Source organism: Leopardus geoffroyi, chromosome A2 (genome assembly GCF_018350155.1).
Source record: "Leopardus geoffroyi isolate Oge1 chromosome A2, O.geoffroyi_Oge1_pat1.0, whole genome shotgun sequence".
In the NCBI taxonomy this organism is placed as follows: Eukaryota; Metazoa; Chordata; class Mammalia; order Carnivora; family Felidae; genus Leopardus; species Leopardus geoffroyi.
Window position 1 is genome coordinate 98064302 of NC_059331.1, and position 20697 is coordinate 98084998.

Consider the following 20697-nt stretch of genomic DNA (forward strand, 5'->3'; position numbering starts at 1 on the left):
CCCCATCACTCGTTGCCACGCTGCCCCTAGCGTGCTCCCCCCACCTTCCGGACACCAGGCGTCCTGGGACTCCAACCCAACCCTGCACAGACAGAAACCCCTTCTCACCCTATCCCGGGGCCAGAAGAGAGAGAGAGCGTTACTGATGAAAAAGCGGGCGCACACACGCCCCAAAACTGGAGAGGGGGTTGCGGGAGGGAGCAGGAGGAGGGGGCGGGGGCGGGCGACCTCCGCCTGCGCCACGCTGTCGAATTCCCACTCCCTCCTCCCTAACTTCCTCCGCGCGCGACCGGCCCCCTCCACCCTGCGGGTGGCCCTCAGGGCACAAGGTGAAGCAAGGCTGGACAGCTCCTACTTTGATCTCCGGGCTCCCGTCCCCTCTACAGCTGCCCGGTGCCCGGAGATCGGCAAATGTGCCCACGTCGGTGTCTGCAGAGCGCTCCGACGTGTCCAAAAGTGTTTCCAAACTTGGAAAGGGCGGGGAAGGGAGGGGGGATGGGGAGGGCGGAGGTATGCAGACAGCGAGTCAGAGTTTCCCCCTTGAAAGCCTCAAAAGTGTCCACGTCCTCAAAAAGAATGGAACCAATTTAAGAAGCCAGCCCCGTGGCCACGTCCCTCCCCCCTTCGCTCCCTCCTCTGCGCCCCCGCAGTCTCCTCCCAGCTGTGGCTGCCCGGGCCCCCAGCCCCAGCCTTCCGATTGGTGGAGGCGCTTTTGGAGGCACCCTCGGGCCAGGGAAACTTTGGCCGTATAAATAGGGCAGATCCGGGCTTTATTATTTTAGCACCAAGGCGGCAGGAGGTTACAGCTAAGTTGGAGGTACTGGCCACGACTGCATGCCTGCGCCCGCCAGGTGATACCTCCGCCGGTGACCCAGGGGCTCTGCGACACAAGGAGTCTGCATGTCTAAGTGGTAGACATGCTCAGCTTTGTGGATACGCGGACTTTGTTGCTGCTTGCAGTAACTTCGTGCCTAGCAACATGCCAATGTAAGTGCCTTCGGCTTGCTTGGGGCAAACGGGGAAGAAAGGTTAGATGGGTGGGCACCCTGGTCGGAAGAAAGAAAACCTGGTACAACTTGGAGGCAAGGCTCCCTGGCATGCGGAGAACCACCGGCATGGATGAAAACATGGAAATTATTTTAGAAAATGAAAACATAAAAGGCTCAACTCTCTCCAAAAGTTAGGGAACTTTTCTCTCAACTGAAAGTGAGTCTTAATTTGATCTGGGTCCTCTGATTAGTGAAGCTCAAAAAGCAGAAAGTCTTTTTCCTTAGGATGAGACATTAACAGGCCCCATAACTGCACTGATGCCCACCTTGTAAAACTTGAGGCCTGCTTTAGAAAGCCCTTTAATTTCGTAATATAAAACTCACCCCACTATGTAAATCTGGACTTTGGGCTTTTCTCTTCTGGGCGGTTTAAGGCTTGCCTGGATGAGGATGATAACTATGAGGCGCCCTCTGGAGGGAGGACAAGGAAAGCACAGAGGACCAGGCATTATGCTAATGGAATCTCCATGAGAGACTCTTTGGGTTTACATATAGAGGTGACCTGCGTTTCTGATTGAAGCCATTCCCAGTAGCTAGTCAGTGTATCCTGGGAAGGAAAATGGATGTTCCTTGGAATGGATACACTCTGAAGAGTAAGATTAGCTTCTCCACGTATTATCTGGTCATGGAAATGGTAACTTTATTTAATTAAAATATGTTCTACCTTTTGTTGAGCCTGAGAGTTACCTCTTTAACGTGTCCTCAGTGACAATCAGACACTCTGACCATAGCAAGTTGAGAAATATCAACACTGAGCTGAAACTCAAGAGACCGCGTTTTTTCCAATGACTTTGCCACTAATTTACCACATGACCTCAGGCAAGTCAGACTGAGCCTTCTCTAAAATGCAGAATGGAGATTAGATGGACTCCAAGGCCACCTTCCAGACATAGGTTTTATGACCAGACTTCTATGTCAAGATAGAATGGAGAAAGCAATCTGTTTTTGTCTTGAAAATGGCTGTCTAGATACCAAAGATACTGACTTGATGGGGTATGAGGGGTGTCTGGCCACACCCAACACTCCAGAAAGTTTGCTCCACCCACATGCCACGGTGTCTACCATTGCATCATTGTTGGTTCACTTTTGTATGTGTGTTTTCTCCCTTTGTCCACTTTTAGTATACACACTGTGGATGGATACTAAGGAATAATTGTATTGAAGAAATTCATATTACCAATTTTTTTTTTTTTTATGAGATCTGAGGATGGGGGAAAGAGTTGGCTCCTAAAGAAATGATGAAAACAGACCTAGGAAAGTTTGAAGGTACAAAAGGCAACTCATCTCTGACCAACAGCCAACTACAGTCTGGAATAAAAGTTACCAAACACACACTTCTTCAAAATGGCTCAGTCTGAGTAATTAAAAGGCAAATTTCCAAAATCATAAGGACTTCTGTTAATCAAGTTTAGGCCTAATTATTCTTCCTACTGATGGATACAATGAAGTAAACATATCATTTTCCTAATTTAAAAGTAATTCTTATAAATTGCCCTTAAATGTCAGTGCTGGATGTGGTCCACCCTCCTGAATTGTGACTGTTGTAACAGATGTTCTCACTCCAAATGACACACTTCTTGGCCACCTAATTAAAGCAATTTTTAGGGGTGATTCATCTTGTTGCCAGCTTGGCCACCCTTACATCCTGTGTTAACCTATAATTTTTATACCATAGGAGAGGAATTCAGTCTTTAAGGACTTAGAGCAATTATGGCAAAGGGGGGGATATTACTTTAGTATGTTTTTCCCATTATTTCTCAAGATCTTTAATCCACAGTTTTTCCATTTATACAGAGCAATTCCTTCCCAGGGACAAAAGTGATACATATTGGCAAAATGACCTTACCTAATTTAAGTGAACCAATTTAAAGCAAAATTTCAGATATCCAAATGACTCCATTTTCATAGTGACTAATTTGCAAATTAGACCTTTTGAAAAAGGACCTTAAGAATGGTATAAATTCAGTGAAATACTAAGTAAATTTTGTTTTAAAAAAAGTCTGTTTCGATAGCATAGTTCCCTAAATTTTCCCTTTTTTAGATTTTTACATATGAAAAACTATCTAAACCATAAATTATTTCCTCATCAATGTACCCGTCTTACTCACATTCAGTGATTTACCTATGCAGTTTACTAACTTAATTACTACTCATTATAAATATCCTTCAGACACATTAATATTTAACAGCATTTATAAAATAGTAAATAATTAACAATTTAATTCGAAATATATTTACATATTAATATTGCAAACAAATCACACTGCTGACCCCTGCCATACTTTTGACCTGCATAATCTCCAAGGCATTAGAATATTCTTAATAAAAAAGAAAAAAACACTTGATCCTTTAATTGGATAAGTCAATTTTATAGACTAATATACCTATTTGTTAAGCACTGCTATGGATCGATGAAATGATTCTAATAATTATGTCCCTCTTTTTCTCTTTTCTTTACAGCTTTAGAAGAGGTGAGTAAAATAATTTTTAGAATTTGTTTTATATATATATATATACACACACATACACACACACACATACTGAGATTACTGTGGTCACACTAATGTCTTCTCTGGGGAAGGAAGAGGAGGCTACATTGGTGTTGAACAACCTGGATTCCCAAGAAAATCATCAAGAGTTGTGGTAGTCAAACTTTTCTGGCTGCCTCGAAGGCATCCACCCCAATGTCCAAAATGGGCGGTGCTACTGAATAAGACCACCCTTATAAGAACACTCCTAAGAAACAGAATAAATAATCTAGTGGAAGTTTGGGTTTTAAGCATCCGCTACTACAAAGCAGGAGACTTCACAGAACTAAAGAATCTTTGTTATTCCCTTGGAATCATTTGCAAGACTATTACGAACAAATTCTTAGCTCGTGAATTGAATTTGAGGCATAATTACAGATAAGTATAAATTTTGGTTCTGAACATATTTTATTTAATTTATTGGTAAAATTTAAAATCGAACTTTGAAATATTTAAATAATGGTATGCACAGTGTATATACTCTGTAGATATATTTGTATACTACACAGAACTAGGAACCATTTTTAAAAACACAACTGCAGTTTTCCCCCTAATAATTTCTTACTTATTCTTTTCTAGGCAACTGCAAGAAAGGTAAGAGTCTCATGTTTTCCATAATATCTGAAATGATCAGAAAGAACTTCTAATTTAACTAAATTTATAGTGGACTACAGAAGGAAAATACTTTGTCAAGATTTTGCCCACATGAATATGCATTAGCTAAACCATAAAATAAAGTATCTTTGATGTTAAAGATAACCAAGCTTTATTATCTTCCAGAATTATCTCTAATTACACTGATATTATACAAACTGGTGATTTACATACTAAAGGAAAAAAAGACTTGTTTTAATTCTGGAGATGGAATGAGTATTATGTTAATTATAGGTAGTAAATGCAAGTTTATTTTAAAGGGCTTTGACTATATAAATATACTGTTAACGATGTAACAAAATGGTAATTTTATCCACAGAAATCATATTTCTAAAAATAGTAGTTATAATATTGGCGTAGTGACTGGAGACTATAGCCTGTAGTCTCCCAGTTTAAAAACATCCCATGTCATTATAATAAAAACAAATACTTTTTCTATTGTATTATGCCACTTTTATAGCTACTTTCTAATAATATTGTGTTTAGATCAGTCTTACTGACTAATTATTGTCAAGAATGCTTGCTCGTTCACTGTTAATTGCTTAGACATTTATTATTGTGCTGTTTGTATCTTCCTTGTAGGGCCCAACTGGAGATAGAGGACCACGTGGAGAAAGGGTGTGTAATTTTTGAACTATTAAAAAGCTTTGAACCATATTTGAATAACTACATGTTAGAAACTACAGGAAACTTTCACAGTTTATAAGAACACTATATTTCTTATATCTGGTGGGGCATCCAGGTATTTGCACCACCTTTTAAGCAGATAATGTCCTACAGAAAAGGTGAATGAGCATTATTGTATATATATCAATAATTTTTTTTAGATCAAGACTATCCTTTTAGAAAGCAAAACTATTATAAGCAGCCATATTCTTTGCATGGTCTATCTTTCTTTGTTTTCAGTTGACCTGTCCAACTCCTGTATAATGGAAATGTATCTACCTACCACCATACATCCTCTCTTTTCACACGTTTTGTTTGCTTTTCAAGTAAGATCTCTTACGTAGTCTGGTAATAGAAGTGAAACATCAGTCAGTCAACAACATGTTTCTGTGTAAATTCATAAATGTGCAAGTTAGGCTTACGATTTATTCATGATATTCTTAGATCTCCCTGCTATACTTATTTGGCATGTATAACTACATGCTTTTGCATTATATAACACGTTTGCCAGTGTATAAATACCTACGTCTTATATGTGTTGGGAAGTACAGACTAAAATGTATTCCACTCAAACAATGTGTTAGAAGTAGCAATATGTCGGTAAATTACCTTAACAATGTAAATAGTGTTAATGGTAAGAAATCTGCAGGATTTTCTATCCTGTGATAAAGTGACTTTATTAATTGTGATATCAATTAATCTACTGTTCATACATAATATATCAAAACAATTGAATAAGTTCATCAGTCTGAAACTGACAATCAGTATACATGGTACATCGCTGTGCACTCTTTTCCGTATGAAGTTTATAGAATTCTAAATTGTAGCTGTAATTTCCATCTTTATTTGAATACTGGAGCTCCATCATGAATTAATATTCAAATCCTGAGATAGCCCTCTTCCAGAGGAGCTACTCTGTCTTGTGTCTTCTTTGTGTGCCAGTCAGTAAACCTCCTTCTAAGAAAGACCCATGTCATAAGTGAATTCCAATTAGTGACAAATATGGCGTATTACATTTCCTTACCACTTGCACGTTGAAAGAGCTGAACAACTGATCTTACCTCATGTGTTCTTAGGTCTTCTTTTATATGTATAGATTTCTAAGGGATCTGTCTAACCCTGACCTAATTCACTTTTTACAAAACAGGGTCCACCAGGCCCACCAGGCAGAGATGGTGACGACGGTATCCCAGGCCCTCCTGGCCCACCTGGTCCTCCTGGCCCCCCTGGTCTTGGCGGGGTAAGGTGTCTTAAGCACTGCTAACTTTTAGCTAACTTTAGTTTTGTTATACCTCTATTGGAAGAAGGTTCATTGTGGAAGTTATTTTTTAGCAGTTAAGGGAGAGTCTACTATTTGAATATTAGTACATTTTATTTCATTTCTTTGGTTTCTTCATTCAGGATTTTGCTTTGCCTGTTCTCTTTGTGAGCCCTTGTCAATTACAGGACTGGTCTTTGTGTTCACTGAAGGTAGCTGCAGTCCTCACAACTATTATTTAATTTGGGGATTTAATATCTTTCATCAGTAGGGCACAAATAAGAGGTGTTGCATTATTAAAGAGTTTGATTAGATTGAATTATAAGTGAAATCCCTGATCTTCAGCAATTTCACAAACATCCTACTCTTTTTATTCTCCTTGGCTTGAAGTCTGCTGAACCAACATTCAAAGTAGTTTTAGGTTTAATTTGCTTGAAACTAATTTAAGAAAAGTACATTTCCCTTTTTCATTAATATCTTCCTTTAGCTTTATGTCTTTAACAATGGTATGAGTGCCAAATGGCCTCACTGCAGGAAGGAAAACATATTTGCTTAATTGGTTAGCACTATGAATCAGAAGCCTGATTCTAATACCCAACTGTATGCCAGTAAAATAAGACCTTTCTCCCCCAAAAGATCTTATTATGATTGCTTATCTACTGAGTGCATTAAAAAGCACCTTCTTTAATAGATCTACTACTATAAGAGAGATCTTTAACAGTAAAGTTATTACTGTGAACTATTTTTTAAAAGTTTAATCTTCCAAGGGGCATTTTAATTTAATTTTCCTCTAAACTTGAAAACTCGTTTTTGAAACTCAAGCATGAAAAAGGTCTCTTAGTCACTTTGGGTAGTTCTGGAGGAGCTGGGAAACAGGTCAAAATACAAAGGTGACCTCTTGTTCTCTGTGTAATTTATCAGGGATCCCAGTGGCTTAAAGTGTAGAAGGCTCCCCTTTCTCAGTGTAGAGGTTTTAGGGGGTGGGAACAGGGGAGGGGTGATGGACAGGGAGGGAAAGGGTTTGGAAAATAAGGTAGGGAAGCTTCCCACTTCAAACCAGGTGTGGACTAAATTTTTTTAAACTTGTATTTTTTTCCTCACTTTTTAGGAACTTCATTCAATATGGAATTATAAACTAACAACTATATAAAAATATTGCTCCCTTTTAAACAATAATGTAAAAATCTTTACAAGTAGAATGAGAAAGTGAACTATAGGGCCGGTATTTATAATGTATATAATTTTTTTTTTCCTCTCTAGAACTTTGCGGCTCAGTATGACCCTGGAAAAGGAGTTGGCCTTGGCCCTGGACCAATGGTATGCTTATCTCTTTTTATCTTAACCAAAACAAAAAGAATTTGTTTTTCATGTTAAAAATTTCACATTGCCGTTTCCTTAGCTCCTGAGGTTAACACTTAATACTTAGATCAGATAAAAGCAGCAATTCCTTTTGTATTCAAATGTATAATAATCTGAGCCTAGATTCAGGGTTCACTTTTCTCTACAAACATGTTTCCAATGTGTAAATAATCTCTGGACATAGTAACCATAACTTAGATAAATCAATTTAATTCAAAAGAGTGATCATTCTGATTAATTTTTTTACATCCTTTGACCTTGCTCAGAATTTTAAGCAACCCATAGAGGCACAGACCTATTAAATTCTATAAACTTGCTGGAAAGGAGCAACAAGTTCTAGTCCATCCTGTTGGTTCTATAGCAAGAGAGTTTAAGCCCTTTCCCTTTAAGGCCATGGAAGTGGTTAATGGCAGAATTAGAATGTCTGATAATCAACGACATCATGTCTCATGTATCTAGTACTTGAATGAAACATCAATTTATTCAACAATATTTATCAGATGCCTTCAATGAGCCCCAAACTGTATTATGCACTAGGGATGCAACAATGAATATGACAGAATCTCTCCCTCCCTCAAGGAGGTAACAATACAGGAAATGTTTCTTTTTATACCTTTCAATAAAAATACCCTTTTTAGTCTATTAAGTATAAACCAATATAGAAGAGAATTTGAACGCAATTTAGCATTCATATCACTCAGCACACATAGTTAGCAACATATCCATAATTTGAGTAACATCTAGAAAAGCATCTATATGATTATGATTATGATGGTCTATCTTTAACAAGTGAACCTTCCAACAAGCATTAGTGAGATGTGTTAGCAAAAGGATGATATGAGCATGCAAAATATATACTAGTATGTATAAAATAAAGGAAAAAATTGCTGGAACTAAAAATATTAAGTTGATTAAACACTGCAGTTTAAAGTTAACATGGTCTTTAAAATATAAATTTTACCTGGACGATGCATTCGGTGCTCTATCTTCAAAAGAAGATGTTTGGCTGGACCTAATGGTCCGTAATAAGCTAATACACTATAAGGGCAAGATAATATTTTCTGTAAATTAAAACTCTCACTTGAGAAGTAATGTGCCTTTAATTGATGATTTCCAATTTCCTGCTTTGTCCTGGTAATTTAAAACATCCATATGTGAAATGAAGAAGTAGAGATTTTCTTTGGTTTTGTTTATATTGGATATTTGAAATTAGCCATTTTAGCTAATGCTGGACATTAGTCAGTTTTAAAGCAGTACCTATGTCTCAAGAAGAATCTAAAGGGGAAAAAAGTAAAACACTAATAAAAAAAAAAAGCCTGCATAAGCCCAGAAAATTAATATGGATTTCAGATTCCCCTGACTTTGGAACCTTCTCTGGGGGGCATAAAACAGTGTGTTTTACTTTTAAATATCAGTGAAATATAATTTAAGCTTTCACATCCACACAGTCACAGACATATGTAATCAACAGATATGTGGCTCACAAAGAAGAAGATAGGCAGCAATAAAGTATTAAAATAATTTTCCATGTTGGAAAATCAATAACTATAAAACCCCACAGGGTTCTTCTCTGAATTAATGAGTAATCATGGTCCGTCTCACAGCCCCCGCAAAATAAACTACCTTTTATGTAAATGAAATTGTTGCAAATACGCAGAAAAATGAATAAATATAATTAAAAATTCATGGCGTCAAAAAAAATTATTTTTAACGTATACCTAAACAATCATTTTGATTGAAAAGTGACAATTTCTTTTAATGTAGAAGCAATTTCTAAAAGCAAACAATTCTTATAATTAAGATGATGATGTGCTTTTTAATAAAATCCATATTATTTCACCCTAGGCATTCATGCAGTGGGGCAGACTTTCCTGTAGAGCCCCCATCGTTGATGTGTCACGAATAAATTGCCCTAGACTTGTCTATGCAATATTTTCAGCATGAAGGAGCTGGCTCCTACAGGAGAGCTTGCCCAGGCATTCATTACTGCACCGGGGAGTCAAGAATGTGGAGCTAGCTCCCAAACTAGTAATGCCGCTTGACTCTACTTGTGTGCTACAGAATGAAGAACAAAAACAACAATCTGCCATTATTGTGGGCCACAGTTTCAGGAATAATATTAGATCCTTCCAGGAGGATGTTTCAGTAATATTTTCTTTTTCCTTCACCCCTCGCTACATCCCCTTTTGTTTGACGTTTTCATCGGTCACCAACAGCCCTTAAAGGAGCTATAAGGCTCTATAAGGAACCTCCCTCTAATCACTAAGAAGGACTTTTAATCCTTTTCAATTTATGCCTCTTGTGCCAATAAGCATATCAATTTCCTAGCTGGATATGACATGCAGAAGTGACATATGATTGAGGGAATCCAAATGGAAAGGCTTCGCCAGCCGCATAGAAGGCGGTCGTGTATTCTATACTGTGCAGAGACGGATCCGCTTCATGGCATTAGAACCACCTCAGTATGCCCTATTGTGTGCGACTGTCAGGAACCGGTGGTCACCCATCCAACTGGGTTCTGATGATCTGGGTTAGGAGAAGAAGTGAGAGCCAAGGCAGAGAAATCGTGGAGGAAACGTGGGTCCTTAAGAGCTTCTTTGGGAGAAACAAAAACTATGAAACAAAACCAGGATAGTTCTCTTCATCTGTCCATCACAAAATGTCTATGGCAATACTGTACTATCCTATCTAACCCAAACCAAAGCCATGAGAACTTATCAGTGCTAACTATGTTTTTCCTCTTTACAGGGTTTGATGGGACCTAGAGGGCCTCCTGGTGCATCTGGAGCTCCTGTAAGTACTGGAAGCTAGTAATCTCTCTTGGGCAAAAAGACAGAATTAAACAAAGGTGCGGAGCATGACATCTCTGTTTTCTTTCAGGGTCCTCAAGGTTTCCAAGGACCTGCTGGTGAGCCTGGTGAGCCTGGTCAAACTGTGAGTACATTTTTCCCCTTTGTGGTACAGATTTTTTTTTTCAAGAAGTTTATTGATGTAACCTTGACGAAATGATTGGTCTCTTCTTAGGGTCCCGCGGGTGCTCGTGGTCCCCCTGGGCCTCCTGGCAAGGCTGGTGAGGATGTAAGTATTTACTCATGAGCGCTTGCAAAATGCCATTTAAATACTGCCTCAACAAGAATTTCTGGATTCAAATGAAGTATTTTGCCAAAAGCTGAATATGCCTGATATAACTCTCCCCATCTGGAAAACATTACTTTAATGAAATCTTAATTTGTTTGTATTTAAGGGAATTAGTTGTTAATTAAATATATATTTGGACCCACATTTTTATATGATGCCTTTTCCCCCTATTTTAAAAACCAAGATGTTCCAACTTCCATCTGATGGCTTAGCAAGAAAAGCAGCTAACCTAACTATGATGTTTTCATGTTTTAGGGTCACCCTGGAAAACCTGGACGACCTGGTGAGAGAGGAGTTGTTGGACCACAGGTAAGATTTATTAGCCCAGTGTATATAGTCCAGACATCAGAAGCATCTCACATATAAGACAGTTGGTAAAACTGGAATCAGTCTAAATGGCCACATAGATGTTTGAATGCATGCACCACTCACTGAAGGCATCTGACAAATCAAGGAGCCTAGTTAAGGATGCATACAGTTTTTATTAATGCAAATAATGTCATCTTAATGATAGCAAGCATACTATAAACTAAATCATGTTTTGTACAAATACCATAGTATTAGTTACTCAAATTAGAGCAAGTTAATTTGCTGATCTGTGCTTTAAAAATATCCCAGCTATTGATTCCAAGCTCGAACTTCCATGAGAAGAAGTACTTTGGAGGGAAGAAATCATTGTTTTTTAATTGAGAACGAAAACATTTACCTTCTTCTGTGTTTCTTTTTAAGGGTGCTCGTGGTTTCCCTGGGACTCCTGGACTTCCCGGCTTCAAGGGCATTAGGGTGAGCACATTCTTGACCCGGAGGAAAGAAAATGTTGATTATTTTTAGGGAAAACCTCAACTATATTTAAACTCCTGGGTGACACATACTTGCTTCCAAATTCCTGGAGTTCACCAGAGTGAAGAGAGTGAGAGAAGAGGTCGGATGGCTGGGAAGTACAGTGGGGTATAGTTTTTTCAGTCTGTCCGCAGCTTCCAAGAAATGAGGATCCCTACAGAGAAAATTGTGTAAAAGGTATATGACTTAAGAGGTATTTATAACCATCTGAAGATGGTAAAATGATTCAAGATGGAAAGAATGTGAGAGATCATCTAGTTCTATATCCTTCCCTTTCAAGCACAGGGAGGTTTAGCGACTTACCTGGGGAAACGGAGCAAGTTTGCTGGGCCCTGGACACATTGTACTGAAGCGGTCACCAGATTCACCCAGGAGGTTTGGGTTTGACCAAACCCTATAATGAAACGGCATTTTTATAATAAGAATTTGCATTTCAGGGGCACAATGGTCTGGATGGATTGAAGGGACAGCCTGGTGCTCCAGGTGTGAAGGTAAGTACCAAACCAGAAGCATTGTTTTTAAAACAATTGACTGTAATTCCCCATCACCATCAGAAAGTATATTTTTACTGAAGACTACTCATATTCCAAAGAGTATCTTATTTCCCCCTCAGTACTTCAGAGCCCTTAATGGTGAGGATACAGGTTTCTGTGACAAAAGGCCAATTATTAATAATATTTATTTAATTTAATATCTATTAAACAGTTGAGATAAAAATGTCAATAGTTTCTTCCTCCATTTCCTCTCCTCCTGTAATTTCACCCGACCTCTGCAGCCAAAATAAAAGTAAATAAACATAAAATCAGATATTAGAACGCCATGTTATTTTAAACTGTAAATTCTCCTTTGCCATGCACAAATTAGATAGGTACATTCATGTCACAATCCACTTTTCAACCTCTTTCCTGTGATTTATCTGTGCACACTCAAAAAATTTTTAATTAGGTAATTAAAGTCTCAGAAGTGTGTTATCTCTTGGCTAGGCTCTTCTCTGACAGCGCTTTCAACTATAAAATGTTCTCTCTCCTATTAAGGAGATAATGTGATATTAAAGTGAATACCAACGTAATTACAAATTAATGAGTGACGAATACTAGCGGGACCAGAAATGAACGTGAATATGGAGAGTCTGCTCTAACTTTCCAGCTGCCACACAAATGGATAAGGTCAAACTCATTCTCCCTAGGGCCTAATGTAATAGCTCAGACTACTAGTCTCAGCATCATCAAATGTTAGAGCCACAGCGAGCTTTGGAGACCCCCTCACTTTGCAGATGAGGGAAACTGAGGCTTAGAGAGAATGAGTGGCTCACCCAGAGTCACACATCCAGTAGTTAGAAGGCCTTAGGCTAAAATCCTTACCTCTCATTTGTGCTTATTCCCAAAGAATACACTTCACCTAGAATCCTAGAAATGAAGGGTCCTTAAAGGGTCTCTCAAACCTGTGTCTTCTATATCTTCATCAGATTATTTAGAAAGAAAGTTTCTTTACATGTACCATTTTATTAAATTACTGCTCCCCCTCCCACCATGCTTTTTATTCAAGAATATAGGTTGGAAATAAATAAGATAGCTCTGAAAAATATTATGAAGCTTTAAATTTCCATGCATATTTTACAAAAAGGAAAATATTCAGTGTTTAAAATAACTTTAGGGACGCCTGGGTGGTTCAGTCAGTTAAGCGTCCGACTCTTGATTTCAGCTTAGGTCATGATCTTGTGGTTTATGGGTTCGAGCCCCATGTCGGGCTCTACACTGACACTGTGGAACCTGCTTGGGATTCTCTCTCTCCCTCTATCTGCCCTCCCCTCCCCCACCAAAGTAAATAAATAAAATAAAATTAAAAAAATAACTTTAAAGAGGGTAAATATGATTCTACTGAAAGCAGTTTATCCTCTGCCATCTCTTTTTATGATATTATTCCTGGTAAATAGGCCTAGTCGAAATGATATCCAAAGTCTAAGGAGAAATATTAGAGCTAGGGTAAATAACCCTCAAGTAACCACATGTCCCTAGTACTGTGATATTTGGTATTATCTAAATAAAAACATAAATTTTAGAAATTTAAAAAAATTTATGTGATTGGCATAATTGAGAAGCAGTCTACATGTTTCAAAATATATAAATGGTTCAAATTAAAATAAGAGGGTAAAAATTACCCGATCAGAAAAAAAAAAAAATCAATACCTGTAATGAACAAAATCCCAATCCTTCTTTTCCATGTAGGGTGAACCTGGCGCCCCTGGTGAAAATGGAACTCCAGGTCAAACAGTAAGTTATTGATTACTTGATTGTAAATCTAAATGTGTACACTCTTTGCAAGCTGGAACTTCTTTAATGTTTTTGCTAATTACCATTTCCCTCGGCATTGTATTCTTTGATATTTTTCTAATAACTTTCTGCATACTTAATTGAAATCCATTACCTTTTAGTTGGAATTAGAACAAGACCTAGTTATTTCTAGTGGATTCTTACGCATGTTGGAAATTGGACGAAGCAAATTATGCCTGTGACATTTTTTAAATTAGCATTCTGGATTTCATTGAAAATATTTCTGCTTCTAGGGAGCTCGTGGGCTTCCTGGTGAGAGAGGACGTGTCGGTGCCCCTGGCCCAGCTGTGAGTATTTCCAATTTTGTCCCTTTTTATCCTTTTAAATAGTCTTCTAACAACTGCTGTTTAACTTTTCCTCTTGACTTTTTCTCCTTATTTTCTTCATAGGGTGCCCGTGGAAGTGATGGAAGTGTGGGTCCTGTGGGTCCTGCTGTAAGTTTTGACACTGAAGAATTTGGAAGGGGTTGAGAGTGTGGGATGGGAACTATCTTCTTTATTAATTTGTAAAATGACACCATTTTAGACCCCTTACCAAATGTTCTAGGAGGTCTTTTGGAAGTTCTCTTTATAAGTACTAGTATCCCTAGGGCTTTTCATTGATGCACAAAGTAAAATCTACCTCACCTTGGATACCTTGATTGTCTTCCCTTTGATATTAACGACAACAGACTAGGTGTCACTTTTCTCTTTGCCGGTAGGAACCAGCCACGCTGAGCCACTTCAATCTTCTAGCCTCATTGTATTGTTAATTTACTGGGAGGAAGTTTCTTACCATATTCTACTTTGATTTCAGGGTCCCATTGGGTCTGCTGGCCCTCCAGGCTTCCCAGGTGCTCCTGGCCCCAAGGTAAAAACACTGGTGACCATTGTCATTACCTTGATAAACTTCTTACTGTGATGTGAAAGACACAGACTGTGTTTGCAGATAGGTAATTACAGAACAGGTCACTTAATGAGTCGCCCTTTCCAAATGGATATAGAATGGCTACTTTTCTCACTCCCAGCATGAAATAGATCATGTCTCTATACTTGAGCCCAAGAACATGGATATAAAAGCCAACATGGAGGTTTATTTTATGGGACCCCTCTGAAATAGACTCCCAAACTAGTCAGGACTGACTAGCTGAGAAACAGTCTCCACCGCAGAGAGACAGAGGTGGGTGAAGATGGTAGCCAAGGTGGGAGAACTAGACCAGGAAAACAGGAACCCAAATCCGAATCTGTGGTCCCAGACCAGGTAAGGGACATGATTGCGGTTCTGAAGAAAGTTCATGAAACTTGGTGTCCTAAAAATGGAGATCCGCTGTTTCACTATTCTCAGACTAATGCCTCAGTGTCATTCCTTCTTTTAGGGTGAACTTGGACCGGTCGGTAATCCTGGTCCTGCTGGTCCCGCGGGTCCCCGTGGTGAAATGGGTCTTCCAGGTGTTTCTGGCCCTGTTGGACCTCCTGTAAGTAGTCACTGTCATTAACCTCAGGGAGTGGAAGAAAGCCAAAAGAGTGAAGGCGGGGTCAAGAAGAATGGAAATACTCCTATTAACTGATATCCTTCTCCCTTCTCTTTCTTCGTAGGGTAACCCTGGAGCCAACGGCCTGACTGGTGCGAAGGGTGCTGCTGTGAGTATATGGCTATTACGTGCTGCTCTGCTTTTAAAGGCACTTTAAAGAGCACCACCTCATCTGCCAATCATCTTATGATGGGTCACCCTGCATTCTCTTCACAGGGCTTGCCCGGTGTTGCTGGGGCACCTGGCCTCCCTGGACCCCGTGGTATTCCCGGCCCTGTTGGTGCTGCTGGCGCTACTGGTGCCAGAGGACTCGTTGTAAGTGATCGTGGCCACAGCTTCCATCATCCTGAAATACTAGCTCTGCCGTCATCTTGTCACCATCTAGACTTCCTCTTGTGGATTTATCGTTTTTATGTTTCCTTTTCTTAGCATTTTTAGTTTGCATTTCTTCTATGAGTGCATGTACATGTATGTTCTGTATGTCCATCTGTCTCTCTCTCTCTCTGTCACACACACACACACCCTTCCGCTATCCTAGAACATTACCCAAAGGTCAGTGAGGTACATTTCTATTATCAGCCTTGTCCTTTCAACTAAGCCATTCCCCTATAAGCTGTTCCAATATGAATTGGACACATTTCTTACAGAACCTGAACTTCTCTTTACCTTGATCCGTGAATATTCCAAGATGCTTGTCTGTAAAAGAGTTGTGACAAATGTTTGTCATTTGACCACTGTTTTGTAATGAACCCTAGGGTGAACCTGGTCCAGCTGGTTCCAAAGGAGAGAGTGGCAACAAGGGTGAGCCCGTAAGTAGTTCTATAATTACAATTTGATGGGTTTGTTACTTTTTCAATCCAAAAAGTAATACTTCTGCTTTTTAAAAAAAGTTATTATTTTTTCTCTGGGTGGATTTGACATAAAAATGATTTTTTTTCTACTCCCTCCTCTTTTGCTTTTTCCATGAAACAGGGCTCTGCTGGTCCTCAAGGTCCTCCTGGTCCCAGTGGTGAAGAAGGAAAGAGAGGCCCCAATGGTGAAGCCGGATCTGCTGGCCCCTCTGGGCCTCCTGGGCTGAGAGTAGGTTCCAGATGCTCTCGACACCCAGGCACACCAGAAGGCTAGAACACCCTTTCATTGGAAATTGGTCAGAATGACTGAGGGAGCATCTGCTCTCCATCTGCTTTTCTAGATCAGTGACTCAGTCTGGTCTGGGAACAGGATTGACCTACTGTTGTAGAATGTCTCCTGCACACATCCCTCTGGGGTTCGGGTGAAATTTTTTGGCTTGGCCTGTGTTGGTCTCTCTCCCTTAAGGGCATCACGGTTTCTCGCATGCATGCCATATTTCTGTGAACACTGCCCTGTTGGATTCTAGGATTTTCTCTGACTCTTGCTGTTTCATGTACTCTCTCACAGGGAAGTCCTGGTTCTCGTGGTCTCCCTGGAGCTGATGGCAGAGCCGGTGTTATGGTAAGCTGTCCATTCCTCACTCCCAGGGAGAGAATTCGGTGGGTGTGTCCCCCGCCTGAGCACCCTTCTCTCCCCCTTCTGTTGAACAGGGCCCTTCTGGCCCCCGTGGTGCTACTGGCCCTGCTGGTGTCCGAGGCCCCAATGGAGATGCTGGTCGCCCTGGAGAGCCCGGCCTCATGGGACCCCGAGTAAGTTTCAGAAAGATTCTGAGTGAGTCACACCTGGCACCGTTTCCTTTTTTAAAGGGATGATTAATATCAGAAGACGACAATAAAAAAATCATCAAACGTAAATCTGCTAGTAGATTTGCTGATGGTTGCCTTTTTAACGTAACTTTATCAACACCCAGAGATACTTTTACGAATTTGGTTAGTTCGTAAATTTCTTATTTACTGCTTGATACAATGGCCAGGAGGTTTTGGAAAAATAGATTGATTTTAATATATCCAAATTAGGTTGGTTCTCCTATCAGCATGAATCTTGTATCTCAATTTGTGAGTTTTATATAAGGTGTTCATGAAACGTATTAGGACTATACATTATCAGTGTATTAGATTCATAAGTGAAATCATTTTTCCAGCAATCACAAAATGCTGTAATGTATTCAGCATCACACTAGCCACAGAGAAATGACCTTTAGATTCGTAGACACTCTAATCCATAGCAATAGAGTGATTTTTTTGCCTCCATTATCTCTTATGGATGAATATCATCTGTAATTGTACGATAAACAAGTAATAAAGACACCAAATATAGCAATAAAAAATCCACTTTGAAAATTGCTGACTAAAAGTATTTGTTTTTCTGTTATGAGGTAAATAACATGATACATTTTGCCCCTATAGTATGGTGCTTAACACTTTCTTGAGATATCTGTAAATGAATCACTTGCACTAAAATCCAATAAAAGGAAAGGCATAAAAGATAGAAAGAAGAAAGATTTCAGAGCTCCTTCCATACCTCCCAGTGATTTACCCTAGGCAACAAACAAGAAGTCAGGGGGAAAATGCTTTTGTGAGATTTTAATGAATTGGAACCTTGAGTATGTGCGTTAAAGTGCCAACATGAAAGCATCCTCATTTATTTTATAGGGTTTTCCTGGTGCCCCTGGAAATGTTGGCCCAGCTGGCAAAGAAGGTCCCATGGTAAGAACTGCTCATTTTCCATTATATTTTCAAGGACACTTATTGCACCCTTATCAAGTCTATTCTGTGGCTTCTTTATACATGAACACACAGAAAATAAATATCAGCCACATACATCATCTGGGAATGCAAAGTAATAGATTGTAATTATGGAGTCCAAATGAACGCAGGACTGAAAGGAGAGAAGGAAAGAGAAAAGCATGGCAGGGAAAATTGAAGAGGGTGACAGGGGTACGGGAAGGGAGGGGAAAGGAGGAATTGTGTACACATGAGATTGACTTGGCCGTGTGTGTACTGACATCCTATTTAGAAAAGGAAAATAGATTCATAATTTATTGACACTTTATACCAGGAAGCTGTTTGCATTCAGAAAATGATTCTGTTGCATCCCATGGCAGCATCACAAGTTTGAGGTTGTGAGGCCCTGTTGATGCCGAATGAACTTTAAATAAACTCTGCTTTCAGGGCCTCCCTGGCATTGATGGCCGGCCTGGACCAATTGGCCCAGCTGGAGCAAGAGGAGAGCCTGGCAACATCGGATTCCCTGGCCCCAAAGGCCCCACTGTAAGAACGCCACACTCTCTTCTCCCTCGGCACTTCTTTGCCACATTTCACCAAAACTCTATTTTCTCTCCTGCCCTCAGTCCACTCTACCTCAAGGGTGCCAGGGGGAGGTCCCTTTCAACACAAGAAAACAGCAAGCCACTTACCACATTAATAATTGATCTCCAATATGTCACTGCACACCTGATGGAAACCTATCTCCTGAGTCTATGCTTCTGCAAACACAGGTGGACCTTATTGTACTTGGACTTGCAAGAAAATGGAACAGAATTCAAAGACTAGGAACCTTAGAAAACAATCAAGCAAGAAATTAACATTTCAAAATTTTCATGGTTAATTTGACATTAAATGTGTACTTTTTTCATGTTTCTTATAGGGTGATCCAGGCAAAAATGGTGATAAAGGTCATGCTGGTCTTGCCGGTGCTCGGGTAGGTGCCAACTTCTGCCTGTAGCTGCCCACATAGGACCCGCTTAGAAAACACACAGCCTTTGAGGCCACCTGATATAATTCTGGCATTTTCTTTTCAAAATGGCATCCCCAAGGATCCTTTTACTATCAAAAAATGTCTTTTTTTTTTTTTAACTGCACTTACAAAGCAGTGAGCTGTAATGAATCAGAATGTATAGTAGGTCAAAAATATTTATGGATGCATTTGATTTTTATTTATTTTATGGTTAAAGAGCTATGCATATGCTAGTAGCATTCTCTGGCCTTCATAAATTGCCCTCCATCCATGGACTTCCCACAAGCCATTTCAAAAGTTAGTACTTGGGCAGGGGACCCACAATGAGTCATTCTAAGATGATAAGCTTTGAAGAAGTAATGTGTGAGGCTTTGAGGCTTCTTAAACTCTCTCACTGGTAATTCTGAGCCTGTCTGTGAAACTTTCTAGGGTGCTCCAGGTCCTGATGGAAACAATGGTGCTCAGGGACCCCCTGGACCACAAGTGAGTATTTCTTCCATTCTTGTTCTTTGCTGCCCTACAACAAATCCAGTCCTGCAAAATGACCATCTCATTTTTCCAGTCCAAGAGTTCTATAGGTAGACAGCAGTGGTGGCATACACCTCTATTCATGCTATCTTGCCTATCACTTTCAGGGTGTCCAAGGTGGAAAAGGTGAACAGGGTCCCGCTGGTCCTCCAGGCTTCCAGGTAAGTCAATTAAAACATACAGAATACTGCCTCTGGTCAGACTATCCAGCTACAAATCACCATAGCACTCGCCCCACCACACAGAACCTGATTTCAGAACTGTAAAGTTAAATGAAAATTCACTTTTTCAAGGCAAACTTTTGTGTAATGCTGTAATAACACGCAATAGTTGGTGATCATGTCGCTATCAGTATCCAGAAAAACCCAATTATTAGCATCCTGTGAATGTAGCCATAAGATTGAGATTTGTGGCTTGTTTGTTTTTTCCTAGGGTCTGCCTGGCCCTGCAGGTACAGCTGGTGAAGTTGGCAAACCAGGAGAAAGGGTGAGTAAAACAAGTGCTAGTAGACTTACCTGAAGTTGGGCCTTTTCCCCCTTGTAATGCCCTCCTGCAGTGCGATTATAATAGGCAAACAGAACCTTCTTATTTCACATGTTAATGATAGTGTTCTGCCTACCTGGGTACTTTGGAGAGAATAAACCAACTTACTAATTTTGGTGGAATAATGAATCCTTCGTTTTAAAGACTGAATGAAACACTGCATTATGGAAGTAAAATGTACCAATGAACATTCCATTTAATAGCCTTACTTTTTGTATTGTTCATGGTAACGTTAACATGCAAATTATTTCCTTTCCCATAGCAAAAAAGTAAATGCGCTGATTTTCCATCAAACTAGACCCTGAAAAATTGCGTTTAATATTTTTCTTGGCATTCAGACATGACACTGCTAGCCACAATCAGGGCATGAATTCTGAGTCATTTTCTCTGGTAATTGTGATGAATGTGCCTCAATTCAGTTACATTCTGTGGCCTGGTCTCCTTTGTCAACAGTGGGGCACATTAAGGAGACAGCTGGTCAGTAATAAAGGAGATACACTTGGGTATACAATTAACTAGGTAATGTGCAGAATATGATCATTTCTATTAAGAAAGCAGTCTGTTATATAACTAAAAATAAGCAATGTCTGATACTGTTCATCATTATTTATCATATCAAATGAGATAGTCTGTTTTGTCATTTTTT

At 39.6% G+C, this 20697-nt stretch overlaps 1 protein-coding gene across 3 annotated transcripts in view; it reads left to right on the plus strand.

The window, feature by feature from the left end:
• Window positions 1-879: 879 nt before the first annotated feature.
• COL1A2 (collagen type I alpha 2 chain) overlaps window positions 880-20697 on the plus strand; it is a 59726-nt gene continuing 39908 nt past the window's right edge. For 2 of the 3 annotated variants that reach the window (XM_045494801.1, XM_045494800.1), the window contains exons 1-29: window positions 880-987; window positions 3510-3520; window positions 4157-4171; window positions 4814-4849; window positions 6045-6137; window positions 7416-7472; window positions 10263-10307; window positions 10395-10448; window positions 10539-10592; window positions 10908-10961; window positions 11382-11435; window positions 11930-11983; window positions 13718-13762; window positions 14056-14109; window positions 14212-14256; window positions 14618-14671; window positions 15177-15275; window positions 15397-15441; window positions 15549-15647; window positions 16088-16141; window positions 16305-16412; window positions 16752-16805; window positions 16895-16993; window positions 17897-17950; window positions 18416-18514; window positions 18891-18944; window positions 19410-19463; window positions 19616-19669; window positions 19941-19994. In XM_045494801.1, the coding sequence (XP_045350757.1) occupies window positions 918-987; window positions 3510-3520; window positions 4157-4171; window positions 4814-4849; window positions 6045-6137; window positions 7416-7472; window positions 10263-10307; window positions 10395-10448; window positions 10539-10592; window positions 10908-10961; window positions 11382-11435; window positions 11930-11983; window positions 13718-13762; window positions 14056-14109; window positions 14212-14256; window positions 14618-14671; window positions 15177-15275; window positions 15397-15441; window positions 15549-15647; window positions 16088-16141; window positions 16305-16412; window positions 16752-16805; window positions 16895-16993; window positions 17897-17950; window positions 18416-18514; window positions 18891-18944; window positions 19410-19463; window positions 19616-19669; window positions 19941-19994 (1722 nt within the window). In that variant the 5' untranslated portion in view covers window positions 880-917. The remainder of the gene's footprint in view (window positions 988-3509; window positions 3521-4156; window positions 4172-4813; window positions 4850-6044; window positions 6138-7415; window positions 7473-10262; window positions 10308-10394; window positions 10449-10538; window positions 10593-10907; window positions 10962-11381; window positions 11436-11929; window positions 11984-13717; window positions 13763-14055; window positions 14110-14211; window positions 14257-14617; window positions 14672-15176; window positions 15276-15396; window positions 15442-15548; window positions 15648-16087; window positions 16142-16304; window positions 16413-16751; window positions 16806-16894; window positions 16994-17896; window positions 17951-18415; window positions 18515-18890; window positions 18945-19409; window positions 19464-19615; window positions 19670-19940; window positions 19995-20697) is intronic. The other variant, XM_045494803.1, reaches the window with a different exon arrangement.